This window comes from Anolis sagrei, chromosome 3, assembly GCF_037176765.1.
Source record: "Anolis sagrei isolate rAnoSag1 chromosome 3, rAnoSag1.mat, whole genome shotgun sequence".
In the NCBI taxonomy this organism is placed as follows: Eukaryota; Metazoa; Chordata; class Lepidosauria; order Squamata; family Dactyloidae; genus Anolis; species Anolis sagrei.
Window position 1 is genome coordinate 82,123,319 of NC_090023.1, and position 18,747 is coordinate 82,142,065.

Sequence of the window (18,747 nt, forward strand, 5' to 3'; positions counted from 1 at the left end):
TAACCCAGACATCAAAACCATTTTGGAAAAATTCAGGGTTTTGCTTTGTGACCCATGATTTTAAAGCTGTTTTAACATCATTCAAGTCATTGAATCTGAAACCACATAGGTTGTTTTTCAGAGGTCCAAACAGACAACCTATATGGTTTCAGATTCAATGAATGATGTTAAAACAGCTCTAAAATCATGGGTCATAAAGCAAAATCCAGATTTTTTTCCAAAATGGTTTTGATGCCTGGGTTAAATGATGACACAAATATTTGCAAATTGATGGTGACTATGTTGAATGGTAGTTTTACATAGAGGATATTTCAGGCAATGATCCGTAGCAACTTCTGTTGTTATATGTTCATTCATAAAGTTTTTATGACACAGAAGGCAAAACTTTTTAACTTACCCTTGTATAATAGATAAATTTAAATTAGCCTCTCTTTCACTTAACTGAACATAAACTGATAGGGGGAGGGGAGGAGGGTCTCAACATTTTTTTCCTTTCTGTATATCACAATGCTATTTTATAACAAGAAAGTTTCATTTTTCTTATATATTTATTGTCCTGAATCTGTTTTCCATAGGCAACACAGCATGAGATTGAGAAACGACAACTTCAGCTGAAGAACATCAATGATTTGGGAGAGGGTCTGAAAGGGGTGCTGAAAGGGAAAGAAAGTTTAGTGGATGATAAACTCAGCCTTCTGAGCAGTAATTGGATAGCAGTAACTTCACGAGCTGAGGAATGGCTTAATTTGTTGTTGGTAAGAATTACTTATTACTATTTACTTACTAACTTCCTATCTCTCTGAAGAATGAAAAATCCAAACAGCAGTTTTTTAAAAAAATTGAATGAGAGTGTATTGGTACTTGACACCTTTGTGATATAATCATTTGTTCTAATTTCACCCTGCTGTTTCCCGTTCTTAAATTTACACACAATTTAAGTGTTAATAAACTCAGAGTAACTCCAAGTTTTACAGGTTTTCAAAAAAAAAATTCAGGAAATCTAATACTCCAAACATCAAATGCTTCAGTCACTAGAGGGTTAATTATAACCACTGGAACATTTTGTGTGTGTGTTTTCTGCACTTTATCCATATACTTTTTAAAAAAAATACAGTAACAAGAACTATGTATTATATTCCAAGGATGGTTATATCATAGTTTGGTATAAATGAAGGCATTCATATATTTGACATTATATAGGTGATCTGTTTCCTAATATTTCTTAACATGAAAATGGTCTTATGTTGCAGTTTGCTACATAGGGCTACGTTTTCACTGAGCAAGCTGTTAGAAGTCCATGATCTGTTTCCTAGTCAGTCATTGCAATTCCCTAGTCAGTTATAATCAGTTCATCTACAAAGCTGTCGAGCTGGAGACAGCACACCTTACCTAAAACTACTGAAATAATTCATGGCTGAACTTGAATTTAATGTTTACTGTTCATAACTCATATTCTACTTTAAAATCACTGATCTGGACTATCTCCCATAAGCTAGGTTGCCATTCTTTAGCGTCAAATACATTAAGGCTCTTTTTTAATGTCTTAGGATGAACACACATGGTAAAAGTAACAAATAAGTGCCATGTGGCAATTGCTATAGTGCCATGCATTTTTTAAAATAATGAATTTATTTATTTCATGCATTTCTACCCTGCTCTTCTCCCCCTGAAGGGAGACTCAGGGAGGCCTCACATAAGCATCATGCGATGCTGTCAACATATAACAGTTACAGTTAAAACAGTAAAAATCATTAAAAACATTATACAAATTCATTCACAAATTCATTAAACAATGAATTAAAACATGCTGATTAAAGCCAAGACCAAGTTGGGTAAATCCAATATCACTGATGTCCTAAATTTCCTTTCCAATTGCCGCTGTCCACTAGTCCCAAAGCCAAGTCTTCAATTGTCTTCTAAAGGACAGGAGGGAGGTGACCAACCTGATGTCCTTATGGAGGGAGTTCCACAGATGGGGGCCACTGCCAAGAAGGCCCTGTCTCTCATCCCCACCAACTGCATTTGTGAGAGTAGTGGGATCGAGAGCAGCCCCCCTCCCCCCGATGATCTTAAGCTTCCTGATGATTCCTAACAGGAGATACTTTCGGACATGTAATCTGGGCCAGAACCGTTTAGGGCTTTAAAGGTAGAAACCAGCACTTTGAATTGTGCTCGGAAGCTGATCAGCAGCCAATGGAGCTGGTGCAGCACAGGAGTAGTACGCTCCCTGTACGCCGCTCCAGTGAGCAGCCTTGCTGTCGACCGTTGGACTAGTTGAAGCTTCTGAGAAGTCTTCAAAGGCAGCCCCACATAGAGAGCATTGCAGTAGTCTAGTTGGGATGTGACCAGAGCATGGACCACCGTGGCCAAGTCAGACTTCCCAAGGACTGGTGCAGCTGGTGCACAAGTTTTAATTGTGCAAAAGCTGTCCCAGCCACTGCCGAGACCTGGGGTTCCAGGCTCAGTGATGAGTTCAGGGTCACTCCCAAATGGTGAATAGAAACCAGCCAGTGATTTGACTGACTATTGGAAATGTCAGACTTGTTAGACTTGTGGCCCAAACTTCATACATCGGGAGGTAAATAAATAATGGGAAAGTAAGCTGAATTTACTAAAAGACAAGCTGGTGGATGGTGGTAATTGTGGCTCTTAAGCAGTGCAGTGTATATAAATCACTCCTTCCACTGTAAGAGCAAGTACTAAGACCACTTTTATTTTGCATATGGTCCATCTAACTATACAACAGCTGTTTGAACCTTATAGCTACAATATCAACTATATTATAGACAAAAATGAAGGTTTTACACACAAAAATTATTCCAGAATTCCAAAAGTGTGTTTTGCATGTGTTATTTGTAAGGCTTGTAAACAATGGATTCACAATAGAGTTTTTCATTGCTATGTTCTATGGCTATTTTAACCTTTCATCAAATTAATAGTCTGTCTGAATCTCCCAGAAGATCAAATGGTCAAGTTCTGTTTTTGTATCTGTTTTTTCTTGCTATAGCAAAATACATATTTCTCTTGCATTAATTCTTAATCTGTTTTGGACACAGCAACATTATTCATATAATTATAATAATTTGCAGTTGAAATTATTTTAGTTTTCTTATCTTACATTTTTAAATAGTGATATGGAAGTAGTCTACGTAGTAGCATTTATGTCAGAATTCCTAACCATCGAACTAGCTGGTCAGGGCTTCTGGGAGTTGGCAGTCCCAAAATCTGGAGGGCCACAGGTCATGTAAGTCTGATATAGAGGGTCACGTAAATCCTACCACTTTGGTCTACTCTTTGAAAGTCTGGAACTGTCTTGAGTTAATATGAAACTAGTTCTTTGAGACTGGCCAATATTGCTAATGTCATTATTATCCTTTTCGTGCTGTCTCGGTCACTACTTTTCAAAATAACATGCTCTGCTTTCCTTTCTACATGCAGACATATCAGAAACACATGGAAACCTTTGATCAGAATGTTGCTAACATTACTACCTGGATGTATCAGACAGAAATATTTTTGGATGAATCTGAGATGCAAAGACCTGAACAAAGGGAAGATACTCTTAAGGTAACAAATGCAATTTTCTCAAAACCTTTCATTATCTAAATCCAACAGGTAATGTATATGTAGGGTTTGTGCTCTATAGGAAAAAAATCTGTTTGAAATGGTAACATTGGTGGTGTTTTTTCCAATTTATTCTGCAGTTTTTTGATTGCTTAATTAGAATAAAATTAAGTGAGATTAATATGGAAAAATTCGTGTTATTTTAAACCTTGAGATTTCATGGTGAGTAGAACACTAATTTTGAGCCCCTGTCTCCTGAATACTGTTTACATTTGTTTAAAAATGGAACACAAGCATTCTTTTATCAGTTTGCTCTTTTATCAAATATCTTTTCTTCTGAGAATTGTTATGTATTACATATTCATGTCACTTCAAAGATTTTAGCTCTGCAAGCAATGATTTTGCTTGACAACATTGTATTAGAATTTGATATAATCCTGGTGGAAGTGGTTTATCATGTGAAGTGAAATGTGTAGTGACATTATAAGAAGGGATAAAGATGCACATATAATTGTGAAAAACATTTTATAGAAATTAAACAGAACCTGCCAGTATATGAGGCACTTTATTCAAATGTGACATGCAATAATCAACTGTCCTTTCAAAGCTTTCTTTTGTTCACAGCATGATTCTTGCTTTTCCAAGGATATTATACTTTGTCCTCACAGTGTACCACTTCATCCCTTCTGAGAGATTCTTCTTCAGGTTTCTGTCCTCTCTCATTCATACAGAGTATATTTTTTTCTCACACCACTTTCCCCCATAAACTCTCTTGATCCTGGTGGGTTCAGCTCCAATTACTGTCTTCCGCAGCTATTCTAGGAAAAGCAGATGTCCTGGCAAAAAGAGCTACTTCTTTTCCCTTAACAAATCATTTCATATTCCTTATCTATGTCACAGTTTCTGTTAGTCAGTATTGGCTAGAAAGAGGTGGACTATATTAACATTGTTTGTGAACATTGAACTACAAGAGAATAAATGTGTTTCTACCTCAGCCACAACTTTGTACTTTAGTGAACCTCTTATACTCATGTATAAGTTGAGGGCAGCTTTTGAAATTCACAGATAGATCTTTCCATACAGAGGCAGAAGCATTGGTGCTTCTTTTATGTTCTCCCAGTAAGGACTAAGCTCTGCCTTTCACCATTTTATTCAGAAAAGGGGAATAGTTCTTTTAAAAAAGAATTAAGGTAGAGTACTTACATTGACCTGTGGATAAGTCGACCCAGGTAATTTTAGGCTAATTTTCTGACTAAAATTTCTGGACTTATACATTAGTATTTGTTTATTTATTTATTAACTTTATTTATACCCCGCTAAAATCTCCCGAAGGACTCGATGCGGCTTACAAAGGCCAAGGCCACCAACAAAACAACAGCATACAAATACAACAGTAAAACTCATAAAGCAAATAATAAAACATCAAGCAAAACAATAAAACACTAGAAACAATGACACCATGATGCATTTAAAAACCTAAGGCCGGGCCAAATGTAATGGACAAAATTTAAAAGTGCTGGGCATGACAGGTGAATGTAGAGGTTTTTGGTGGTAGGTGCAATGTGCAGACAATCCTAAATCTCTAACAAAGTGCATTTGGGACATGATGCTAGGAGTATGTACAGTACTTTGGATTTTGGAATTTCAGATAAGGGATGCCCAACCTGTTTTACAGAGAAAATCATAAGACCTATTATCTATTATCATTGTTTGTGAGGTTAAACTTTAAATATTCTAGGTTTTTAAATAATTGAACAAATTAAACTGATGCAAAATCTGTTCCTACGTTAATCAGGTTCCTACATTTTGAAAAGGATTCTTCAGTAGTGCTACCAAGTAATGGAGCAAAAGTTCAAGAACAGTGATTTGTCAGTGAACTGACATTTTCAGAAACATAACATGTCAACAATGACATCTGCCTTTCTGTATAAAATCCTGTATCTAAAATAAAAAAGATTGTTTTCCATTCCTTTTGCTTAAATGGATTTAGTGTTAATATATAATTGTTAAATTTAACAGTATATGCAACAGTATATTACATGTATATGCATACATTAGGGTATATTTTTCATTTCATTTTACCTAAATCTTCTTGATGCACAATCCTGGTTATGTCATGGCAGAGGACTGAGGAATCAATATCTATGAGAGAAATAAAACACTGAAAAAATCTGATCGGTTTACTCTTTACCATCACAGTCTTCCTCCTCGGAAAAGTGCCACCACTAACATCATGCACCATCAGTATATCCTCAATTAAGACATTTGTGATTTTATTACTTCATGGGTATTTTTAAGATGCATTGTTTTTAATAACAAAGAATGAACATTAGGTAATTAGTGCTCATTTTAAGACAATGAGGATTATTGATATAATGTTGCAAGAAATATGTTTTGATCCAACATTATGTTATGTAGTTTCGTATTAAATGTCATATATTAAATGATACCAGAATACAGTTTTCACTATTCTAACAATTCTGCTTCTTATATGAGGGTTTTATTATTCAAAGTAAGGAATAATAATGTTATGGGTATGTCTCCACCTTGTTTATTTAAATGCATATTTATCTTGTGTTTCATTGTCTCTAGCAACCTGAGTTTTAAAAAAGAAAACTAATCATGAGCTGTTGAGAACTGCTCAGTCATAGAGATTTGTTCGAAGTTTGCTTTATGGTTTTCCTCCTTATTCTTTTGCACACTCTTTCTCTCTCTTTTTTTCTTCCTTTCTGCGTATATTACTAACTTCAAGCCCTGTCTCTTACTCATGGACTGTAGCGCTTAAAGACTGAACTGAATGATATGCGTCCAAAGGTGGACTCTGTCCGTGACCAGGCAGTAGACTTGATGACAAACCGTGGAGATCACTGCAGGAAAGTAATAGAGCCTAAATTGACAGAGCTCAACCAACGATTTGCTGCCATATCAGAAAGAATTAAAAGTGAAAAGGTAGGAAGAAATCCCCTGTGCAGAGCTATCTAGGCATTGTAAATAAAGTGTACGAATATATTTAGAGCAGGTTTTCTAGATGGAGAGCTAGTGAGTAGAAAATGAAATGTCTCAAAAAACAACTGCTGCTTCTACTACTGTTACTGCAATGATGAAAAAGTCGACAGATTAAGTTTTGGCATAAGGTTTTGTGGACTGCAACCCACTTTAAATGCTGCCTCTGTGTGTAGACTATTCATACTATCTCTTCTGAAAAATTGCCTATATTTGTTTCCACAAAGTGAAAAAAAATCTACCAATCTAGTGAGTGTTAAAGAAGGAGATCTATATCTATAGCCATGGATGTCATTCTATAATCCCAAAACATGCAAAGGGAACACACAAGGAAACTAGAATGTACTCTCCTTTCTCGAATACTGTTTTAAAAATTGTGCAGCTATATCATTGTAGGGACAGGACTTAATTGCTTCTGACCTCCACCCTTTTCAGATATGGGTTTTCTTCAATTCTAAGATGCACTCTCCCCCCCCCCCCCCGCATGGGTTTTCTTCCATTCTAAGATGTACCCCCGCTCTAAAGATGCTTTGATTGTGCTTTTCCTGCATGGCAGGGTTTGGAATGGATGACCCTTGTGGTCTCTTCCAACTCTATGAATCTATAGTGGTATGTCTTAGAATTGTGGGTGTTTGTTATATATATGAATAAAACTCTTTTTCGTTGGTGGGACTGACGGTACTATGTGTCTTACTATTGATGGCATCTTGAAGAAATACAGTACCACTGTGAATGATACGACTCTACCCTGCCTCTCCATACTTGCAAACTGCTTCTATATTCCTGCTGTGCTGAAGCACAAACACCTAAAAAGTTGTTGTTGTTGTTGTTGTTGTTGTTTGCCAGCACATTTTTCAAAAGAAGTACTCTGAAAATTTCTCATTGTGTTACATTTAAATCAGAGTGCTATCAGGACTATGGGGATATTATTGGTTATAGATTACAATAAAGATTTATTGACTGATTTATTCTTGGAAATCAATACAGTGTTTATTGTAGAAATGAATAAAATGTATTAAAGGTAAAATTAATAAAATAATGACTGTTCCCATCTAAACACTATTAAACACTAGCAAATTGCATGAGTCCTGGTGGTTCCCAATATGTCTATGACTTAAATTCATAAATCCAGTTTTTTCATCACTGATTTTTAAGGTGATTCTACATAGTTTTTTGTGCAATAGGTAATTAAATCACAAAATAGTATTATACAAGGGAATGAATACAAGGTATTCAAATGCAGTGGTTCTCAACCTATGGGTCCCCAACAGCTGTTAAACTGGCTGAGATTTCTGGGAGTTGTAGGCCAAAACACCTCGGGACTCACAGGATGAGAACCACTGTTCTAATGGATACAAGGACTATGTAACTACAGAAGAAGACACACAATCTGGTTATTCATTTGATTTATTCAATCAACAACCTTTAATTTATGTTCAAGGTAAAGATTTAACATATGTGGGTATTATGGGACTATTTCAAAAATTAAGTAAAGCAACCAAACGTCTTACTTACACGGATCTGTAAAGTCAGTAAAATTTCTGAGTAGTGAATGCCTTTTACAATACTTTACATTGTGGCAAATTTTCAAAATGCATTACCTGCATTAGTAAAAAATTAGCAAAATACTGCTTAGACCTTTAGCTTGCATACAGTATTTCAACTTTCTTTTCATACATTATCAACATATTATTATTTTGTAAATAAATTATTAGAGTTCTAATTACATCCCCAGAGATAGCCTTAACATTAGAAAAGAGGATGGTTGCTGGAGGCAGCAGTTTATGGATATTATAAATTCAAATTCAGTTATTCAGTGTATTTGTTCTAATCTGTTTGTGAAGATACTACTAATATTTTGTGCCTTAGGTACTTAGAAAGTCTGGTTGCTTAAAGCTGGTAATGACCAGAAAGGCTCATTTACTTGAAAGAATAGATGCTGTTTTATCCAATATGTTTCTTTCACTTCAAGTCATTTGCTGATTTAATCTTGATCTACTTTGCCCTCAGATAAAACTTCATCTTAAAATGACAGCAAATACAGAGTAAAATGTCTTTATTGAGGACTCATACTTCCTGCATCAAGAGTTTTCATCTGCACTATACTAATATTTAAATACAATAAAGTCAGGGGGCCTGCTTATGACAAAGATCAATATAGTTTTACAAGTCAGCTAAACCAAAGGAAGGCAAAGGGAACAGGTTCTGAGAGATAATTTTGAGGTATAGCAATCTGGACTTCAGAGCAAAAGAAGGCAGATTGAAAAGGAATTGGCAAGAAAGACACTAGGAAAAAGGTAGAAAAGGATAAAGACGAGGCATTCATTTTCTTACCTAGTACCATCCTTTTATTCTTCCAAAGGTGAAGCTCTGTATCCTCTTCTGTAGAATCCAGACACATTGAACTCAGTAGTACTTACATGTGTAAAAATATACAGGAGCTCCCAAGTTACAAACAAAATAGGCTCTGTAGGTTTGTTCTTAAAGTTGAATTTGTTTATAAGTTGGAACAGGTACAGCCAAATATATATAAGCTTTGGATAGCATAGAGAAGGGTTAAAAACACTGCCATGTCTGTTTTGCTGTCTGAGTCTCTGTACAGAAGATTCCACTTCACTTTCTGTTCCTGTGATAATTGAATTTTGAAAAAATTGGCTTGTTGTGGGAAAAGGATTGGTGATAAAGTTTCAATGGAGACCCTTTTCCCCCATGATAACTCTTCCAGGAATGAATTTCCTTTTCGAGAGACAGATTTCTCACACTTCCTGTTTCAGACATAATCTAATTATTTCTAGCTGTAATAATAAAGTTTTCCCCTAATTTTCTTGTGACAGGCTAACATGGATATAGCTTTATTCATCATCCCTTAAAAACTGCCTTTACCTTACCTACATGGCTTCATTCTTCACCCCTTAAAAACTTTAAAAATCATATTTTCATGAGATAATGCCCTTCAAAATGAAACTAATGAAGATAATTTAATTGTATAGGTTCTTGTAGGTTTTTTCGGGCTATAGGGCCATGTTCTAGAGGCATTTCTCCTGACGTTGCGCCTGCATCTATGGCAAGCATCCTCAGAGGTAGTGAGGTCTGTTGGAAATAGGAAAATGGGTGTATATATCTGTGGAATGACTGGGGTGGGGCAAAGAGCTCTCTGCTGAAGCTCGGTGTGAATGTTTCAGCTGACCACCTTCATTAGCATTTGAAGGCCTGGCTGAGCCTGGGAAAATGTTCTGTTGAGAGGTGTTAAGATGTGCCTGGTTGTTTCCTCTCTGCTGTTTTGCTGTAGCAATTTTACAGTTTTTTAATACTGGTAGCCAGATTTTGTTCATTTTCATGGTCTCCTCCTTTCTGTTGAAATTGTCCACATGCTTGTGGATTTCAATGGCTTCTCTGTGTAGTGTGACATGGTGGTTGTTGGAGTGTTCCAGCATTTCTGTGTTTTCAAATAATATGCTGTGTCCAGGCTGGTTCATCAGGTGCTCTGCTATGGCTGACTTCTCTGGTTGAAGTAGTCTGCAGTGCCTTTCATGTTCCTTGATTCGTGTTTGGGCGCTGCGTTTGGTGGTCCCTATGTAGACTTGTCCACAGCTGCCTGGTATACGGTAGACTCCTGCAGAGGTGAGAGGATCCCTCTTGTCCTTTGCTGAATGTAGCATTTGTTGGATTTTCTTGGTGGGTTTGTAGATTGAACATCTCTATGGAGAGAAACTGTTCCAAGACACACGGAAATTGGAGAAACTAAGGACCAGGAAAGCACATCTACTGTGCTCCCTGACTTTCCTTCTATGCTGCAGAGACACAGATACCATCCCACAATTTCTCGCAGCCAAAAGGACTTTCCAAACACCACAGGCTCACCGGACCTATGACCGCCTAGAACGCAACCTCTTACAAGAGAGAATTCACACCATCCGCAAAGAACTCGCAAACACAGACAAGGAACTGCTGCACCTCCATATCAACATCAGCCAGAGGATGAATTCCCAGGACTGGGACAAAATAGACAACCTCTCTTACAGAAAAATGGAGAAAAACATGGCTGTCCACACCACCAGACAAAAACAAAAATTCCACAAACGCCAAAAGCAACAGCCGAAACCAGAACTGGATACATCACGGACCATCATCAACCTGACAGACAGACAACTCTTTGAAGACCAAGTATCCATACTAGCGAAAGGAGGAAACTTTGCTGTAACCGCCACCAGGATCCCAGTAGAAAACATCATTGCCAATGTTGAATCAGCAATTTATCGCCTCCCAGAGGAAGAAGCAGAAGAAGTACGAGTGGAAGCAGCAAGGATCCTGAAAAAGGCAAAACTCCCCTCCAGTAATATTACAAGGAAGGAAAGACAAGCCATCAGAGAGCTCAATTCAGATCCTGATATCCTCATTATGCCAGCAGACAAGGGGAATGCCACAGCAATCATGCATACAGAACAATACAAGGAGAAGATCAGAAAACTCCTGGACCCTACTATATACAAAAAACTCAAGCAAGACCCAACTGCCAAAATAACCAGAAAAACCAACACTCTGATTAAGAACTCCTCAATCAACTTTGACATACGACACCAGCTATGTAAATCGGAAGCCCTTCCACCCAGGCTTTATGGACTCCCAAAAATCCATAAGGACTCCACCCCACTCAGACCCATCATGAGTGCCATTGGATCCCACACATACGACCTAGCAACATTTCTTGCTGCACAGTTACAAAGCCATATTGGGTTCACTACACACTACATCAAGGACTCATCCCACTTCATAGAAAAAATCAGCAATCTCAAGCTAAATACCAATGACAAACTGATCAGCTTCGATGTGGTATCTCTATTTACCATGGTCCCGGTAGCAAACACCATGGCACTCATCAACCAGAGGTTCCCAGAAGACATCACAGCTCTGTTTCACCATTGCCTCACCACCAGTTACTTTCAGTGAGACAATGAATTCTACGAACAGAAAGATGGAGTAGCTATGGGGAGCCCTCTCAGCCCGGTCATAGCTAACTTCTACATGGAACACTTTGAAAAACAAGCCCTGGAGACAGCAACCAAAAAGCCCACGATATGGTTCAGATATGTGGATGACACCTTCACCATTTGGAGCCATGGAGAAGAAGAACTCAACAGGTTCCTGGACCATCTTAACAGCATCCACCCAAAAATCCAATTCACAATGGAAAAAGAAAATGAAGGAAGACTGCCTTTTCTAGATGTCCTAGTCATCCGCAAACCAGATCAACAATTGGGTCACACCGTCTACAGAAAACCCACACACACAGATAGATATCTACATAAAAACTCCAACCAACACCCAAGTCAAAAAAGAAGCACCATTAAAGCCTTGGCAGACCGTGCAAAAAGAATCTGCGAACCCCATCTCCTCCAAGATGAACTGAACCACCTCAACTGGGCTCTCCAGGCCAATGGATACTCCACCTCAGACATCAGAAGAGCTGCAAGACCAAGAAGAAGCCACGAGAGTAAAGATGAAGATCCACCCAGAGGAAAAGTGTTCCTGCCATACATCAAGGGAACCACTGACCGCATAGGGAAGCTGATGAGGAAACACAACATACAAACAATCTACAAACCCACCAAGAAAATCCAACAAATGCTACGTTCAGCAAAGGACAAGAGGGATCCTCTCACCTCTGCAGGAGTCTACCGTATACCATGCAGCTGTGGACATACATAGGGTCTACATAGGGACCACCAAACGCAGCACCCAAACACGAATCAAGGAACATGAAAGGCACTGCAGACTACTTCAACCAGAGAAGTCAGCCATAGCAGAGCACCTGATGAACCAGCCTGGACACAGCATATTATTTGAGAACACAGAAATGCTGGAACACTCCAACAACCACCATGTCACACTACACAGAGAAGCCATTGAAATCCACAAGCATGTGGACAATTTCAACAGAAAGGAGGAGACCATGAAAATGAACAAAATCTGGCTACCAGTATTAAAAAACTCTAAAATTACTACAGCAAAACAGCAGAGAGGAAACAACCAGGCACATCTTAACACCTCCCAACAGAACATTTTCCCAGGCTCAGCCAGGCCTTCAAATGCTAATGAAGGTGGTCAGCTGAAACATTCACACCTAGCTTCAGCAGAGAGCTCTTTGGCCCACCCCAGTCATTCCACAGATATATACACCCATTTTCCTATTTCCAACAGACCTCACTACCTCTGAGGATGCTTGCCATAGATGCAGGCGAAACGTCAGGAGAAATGCCTCTAGAACATGCCCTATAGCCCGAAAAAACCTACAAGAACCTAGTCATTCCAGCCATGAAAGCCTTCGACAATACAATTTAATTGTATGTTTGTCTTATATTCAATTTCATTTCAATTTTTGACACTATAAATTCATTATTTCTTTACAGTTTTCAATTGCCCTCTCTTGACATCTGGATAAATTCATTTTGAAGTCATTCATGTTCTCTATAATATCTTCATTCTCCTTCGTTATGATTCCCATACATGTCCTGTATAAAGATATAATCATATTCCTGGCTGCATTAATATTTCTGATGCTTTGGAATGCCTGTTTATTCCTTCTTTTAATTCATGATGAAATAATGCCCTGTGAAATTTCTTGACTGAAATTTCTAAAATGAGATTGGTAATTGTCAGGATGCCCCAAGCTAACTGGATTGTTTGGATAAAGATTTACCTTGCCTCCATCACTCACCTGCCTCCCACTATAGTTACCTGCACCATCCTCAGAGTCTCCAACATGCATGCCTTTATAGTTGGTTGCCTGCCTGATTGGTTGGCTAAAAGCTGAATACTACCAATATGGGACACTGCACCTGCAAGTGCAAATGTGCTTCTTCTGTAATATACCAAATCCAGTTATTCAGATAGGATGGCACAGGGAAGGAAGAAATAGTTTTTACATTTCCTTCCTATGTCCTACAAATCAATCCAATAAGCAGAAGCTTTGATCATACTGGGATTGATTCAGGATGGATGATGGCTAAAGATTTCCTTTGCCAAATGCCTGGATTTTGGTATGAGGTATATTTTGGAATTTGGAGGAATTATTATTATTATTATTATTATTATTATTATTAACTTTATTTGTACCCCACTAGCATCTCCCGAAGGACTCGATGCGGCTTACAAAGGCCAAGGCCTCAAACACAACATAACAATACAAACCTAAAGCAAATTAAAACAATTAAAGCAATATTAAACAACAAAACAACAAGCAAAAAACAATACACCAAAACACAATAAAACTGGGCTGGGCCAGAGTGAAGGGTACAGAATTAAAAGTGCTGATGTGAGAGGTGATATGTAAGGATTATAGGGCAAGTGCAGTGTGCAGTGTGCTGCAATCTTAATTCTAATAAAGTGTTTCTGGGACTTAGTATTGGGGATTTCCTATTCAGGAAAGGCACATCAGAACAGCCAGGTCTTTAAGTTCTTTCTGAAGACTGCCAATGTAGGGGCCTGTCTAAGATCTTTGGGGAGGATGTTCCAGAGTCGGGGGGCCACCACAGAAAAGGCCCTGTCTCGTGTCCCCACGAGACGCGCTTGCGATGCAGGCGGGATCATGAGCAGGGCCTCTCCAGATGAATGAAGTGAACGTGTGGGTTCATAGACGGAGATGCGGTCACACAGGTAGGCTGGTCCCAAACCGTTCAGGGCTTTGTAGGTAAGCACTATCACATAATCATAAAAGCTGATATTACCCATTTCCCACCAGGTACCACCTTAGAGGTAGCCATCTAATTTTAGTTCTAAAATTTCATGTGAAGGAGAGTCCTACTTTTCCTAATACCGTTCCTCATGTTTAATTGGAAGTTCCTTCATTGTGATTTGAATCCATTGGTTTGGGTTCTATACTTTGGAGCACTAGAAAACAAGTTCGATCTATCATTTAAATGATAACACTTTAAGGATTTGAGGATGGTGGTCATATCTCATACCTCATTCTTCCCTTCTTTAGACTAAAAATCCCTCAATATTTAGAATAATCTCCAAGCTTCCATGCCAGGTTAAGTGAATTCTATCAATTTCTATAGCTTTTTATGGTTTCGATACAAATTAGATTCCATGAGCAAAAGCAACTTCTAATTGCAAATGAATGGAAGTCCATAAATTCTGCCACTCCCTCCTTAATCTGCAGTCTTTTTTGTTTCTCTGACTCTCTTGATCGGGTTTTTCAGTGGGATACATGGCATTGTGTTCATCAAGATGCCTCTCAAAACATACTTTTCATTATGGATATTTATAGGGAATAATTTCCATTCCACTATAAAAGATTTCTTAAGTATCTCTGATAAAGTGGAATATGGTGATTGAGATATAACAGAACTAGCTAATTTTGTGAATTTATTAACAGAACTAGCTAATTTTGCGTAATATTATTGCTTGGATCTATGTGATTATGTGAGCAAAGTCAAGGAGGATTTATCTTTTCTCCAGTGATATTACCTTCATGTTGCTGTTTTCCATACCATGTACCATTCTGTTCTAGATAGATCCAAACCTCAGTAACATATTTCCAGGATTACAAAGAAAGAAGTATATCTCTAATAATAGAAGTTGAAATCTTACCTATTTAAAATTTTATTAGATTGATTGGTGGATAATTGAATAGGTCACTGGCATCCTTTGACTCACCATGTTTTCGGTGCAGTACCCTAAAGGAATGTGATTGATGGTTTGAGTAGGGTTTTGGAATGTGATCAATGGCTTGTGTATGTTGAACTGTGGAAGACCTGTGAGCAGGTATTTTAGGAAGCTTTGAATGTAATAGGAAACAGGAATGTTGTGTTGCTGCGTAGGAATTTGAAGGATCAAAGTGGTTACTATAGGAAGGTTTTTGGTCATAATAGGAAATGAGTATGTTGCAAACCCTTAGGAATAATTATCTTTCTCACCTATGTGATCTCTGGGGAAATCATTCAGCCTCGTTCTGCAACAGATCGAGACCCTGAACAAGAAAATTGGCCATCTTTTCAAAGGAATTCCCTTGATTGTGAAAAATCCCACTCCTGGTGAAACCTTAGAAACTGAACCTGCTGTGTCTACGAATTTTGTTGAGGACTTAGCTGCAATGGTAGGCCAGGAGAGAAATAGGTTGGAAGGGCAGAAAATAGATGATAGGTCAGGAATTGAAGCTTTTGGGGGAGGGGGGAGGACGTGTCAGGAAAAGACAAGCTTTGTGTTGCACAACATAGACAATAATTTAACAGCTGAGTCAGTTGAACAAACTTTGGATACTTCACACCATTGCCAACATCTTTTGAGAACAAATAACTTGGCTGTGGAAGTTTTGGACTCGTTATGGAATTTAGGCAAATGGACATCAAAGAGAGCAGTCCAGATCTCTCTATCCCAAATTCTATCTGTAAGCCAGTCGGAAGTGAAGATCAAGACCATCAATTGGCTTTATAGAGACTACCAATCTTGGGACCGCTCCACTTGTCTTCTCATCTCATTGGAAGAGAGAATGCTAGCAGAGGAACTGTTCTCACTGGGGCCTCAAGTAAAGCACTGGGGCATTATCTTTAGAAATATGTTCGTAGATCCATCAATCTACCCTTTGGGATGAGGTCACACCTGCAGGTTTTAAAAACCCCAGCATTAGGGTAGAAAGTCCACCCGTTTGCCCCCTCCCCATTAGAGTTTTGTTTTGAGACTCCTTCCCTAGTTCCCATCACTGCCTCTTCCAATTTTCAATCCTGCTCACACATGCTTCCACTGTTTAGCCCCCTCTCCATATCAGATGTCTCTTTCTCCTTATCTCCTGTGGAGATCTCCTCCTCTTCTAGTAAATAAATTTGTTAGGTGGTTCTCCAGTTGACTAATCCCTTCATAACATAGTTCCAATCAGCCTATCCATCAAGGGGGAGGGGTTTTGAATGGGCTGGGTTCCATTGAGGTGGTGTGGGGAAGAAGGAAGATCGGTCACTGTTTACCCAGGGAGAAGCGCAACAGAGTACTTGCAACCCTGGAGAAGGATAGGTGTGGTAGTCTCCACAACAGACCCCCTGGACTTAAAATCCTGCTTCTGAATGTCAGATCTGTCAATGGTAAGACATCTGTCATTCAGGACTTGATCCTGGATGAGGTGGCGGATCTGGCATGCATCACTGAGACATGGTTGGATGAGTTGGGGGGGGGTAAACTTCACCCAGCTGTGTCCACTGGGTTTCAGGGTGCACAAGCAAGCTAAGTCCAGGGGGCGAGGAGGAGGGGTCGCAGTGATCTTTCGGCAGTCAATCGCCCTGATCAGATGCACTGTTCCGCAATCTCCGAGGTTTGAGTGTGTCTACTTGAAAGTGGGCGCCCAAGACAACCTGGGGATTCTGCTGGTGTACCGTCCACCCAGCAATCCGGCAGCTTTCCTATCTGAACTAGCAGAAGTGGTCTCAAATTTGGACTTGGCCTCCCAACAACTTGTCGTTTTGGGAGACTTTAACATCCACGCCAAGACCACATTGTCAGGTGCAGTTCAGGATTTCATGGCTGCCATGATAACCATGGGGCTGACTCAAGTAATATCTGGCCCCACCCATCAGGTGGGACACACGTTGGACCTCGTCTTTCTTGTGGACAGTGGGACAGTTAGAGTGGAAGAGGAAAATATTCTTCCATTGTCATGGTCCAGCCATAATCTGATCTGCTTAAGATTAACCTCCTCTAACCTCAGCAGGGGTGGTGGATCCATTAAGATGTTCTCCCCCAGGAGGCTTATGAATTTAGAAGAATTCTTGAGGTCTCCTGTCTAGATCATTTGCACTCTGGCTTTTGGCCTGGGCACAGTACCAAGACAGCTTTGGTCATCTTGGTGGATGACCTCTACAGAGAACTGGACAAGGAGAGTGTGACCCTGCTCGTTCTCTTTGATATCTCAGCGGCTTTCGATACCATCGACCATGGTATCCTTCTGGGGAGACTCACTGGGATTGGACTCGGGGGTACGGTTGTACTGTGGCTTCGGTCCTTCCTGGAGGGTCGTTCCCAGTCATTGAAGCTGGGGGACTCCTGCTCGGACCCCTGTCCTTTGACATATGGGGTCCCGCAAGGATCTATTCTGTCCCCCATGCTATTTAACATCTATATGAAACCGCTGGAAGAGGTCATCTGGAGTTTTGGAGTACAGTGCCATCTCTCCACAGATAATACCCAACTCCACTACTCATTTCCATCAGATTCCATGGAAGTCTGGCGGATACTGGACCAGTGCCTGGCCACTGTGATGATCTGGATGAGGACGAACAAGCTAAGGATCAATCCTAATAAGACAGAGATCCCGCAGGTCAGTCACCTGTCTGACCGGGGTATTGGGTGGCAACCTGTGCTGGACGGGGTTGCACTCCCTCTGAAATGACAGGCCCGCAGATTGGGGGTCCTCCTGGACTCAGTACTGATGCTTTATGCACAGGTGTTGGCAGTGGCCGGGAGAGCCTTTGCACAATTAAAACTTGTGCGCCAACTGCGACCATACCTCACGAAGTCTGACTTGACCATGGTGGTCCACGCCTTAGTTACCTCTAGACTGGACTACTGCAATGCACTCTACGTGGGGCTACCCTTGAAGACGGCCCAGAAATTACAACTTGCCCAATGCTCGGCAGCCAGATTAATAACTGGGGCAACTTATAGGGAGCAGTCGACCCCCCTGTTTAAGGAGCTTCATTGGCTGCCGTTTATCTTCCGGTCCCAATTCAAGGTACAAGTTCTCACCTATAAAGCCCTAAATGGTTTGGGGCCTGCCTACCTTCTTGAACGGCCCCAAGCTCTTTGATTCTCGGGGGAGGCCCTCCTTTTGCCCCTGCCAGTTTCACAGGCTCGTCTTGTGGCTGCAAGGGAGAGAACGTTCTCCTCTATGGCCCCCCGACTCTGGAACTCATTGACAGGAGAGATAAGGAAACCCCCTACCTTAGAAAGCTTTAAAAAGAATCTCAAGACCTGGCTCCGCCGTTGCACTTTTGGATAGTAACCATACAATCTTATGCTATTGCTCCCCTCAAGGTTTTTTTTCCGTGGACTACACCTCTCCCTTTTATGAAGGCCTGTTTACTACCCCATTTCTCCTTTGCAAATAACCTGTTCCTTTTATCTCACCCTGAGTTTTAATCATTTTATTGTACATGTGGCCCGCTCACTGTTATTGTGATTGTTTATTGCATTTTT

The 18,747-nt window shown here is 39.8% G+C and overlaps 1 protein-coding gene across 15 annotated transcripts in view; it reads left to right on the forward strand.

Moving 5' to 3' along the window:
- Nucleotides 1–18,747, forward strand: part of DMD (dystrophin) — a 1,568,405-nt gene that overhangs the window by 729,055 nt on the left and 820,603 nt on the right. For all 15 annotated transcript variants that reach the window (XM_067466757.1, XM_067466754.1, XM_060770144.2 and 12 more), the window contains 3 exons: nt 576–755; nt 3,439–3,567; nt 6,343–6,513. In XM_067466757.1, the coding sequence (XP_067322858.1) occupies nt 576–755; nt 3,439–3,567; nt 6,343–6,513 (480 nt within the window). The remainder of the gene's footprint in view (nt 1–575; nt 756–3,438; nt 3,568–6,342; nt 6,514–18,747) is intronic.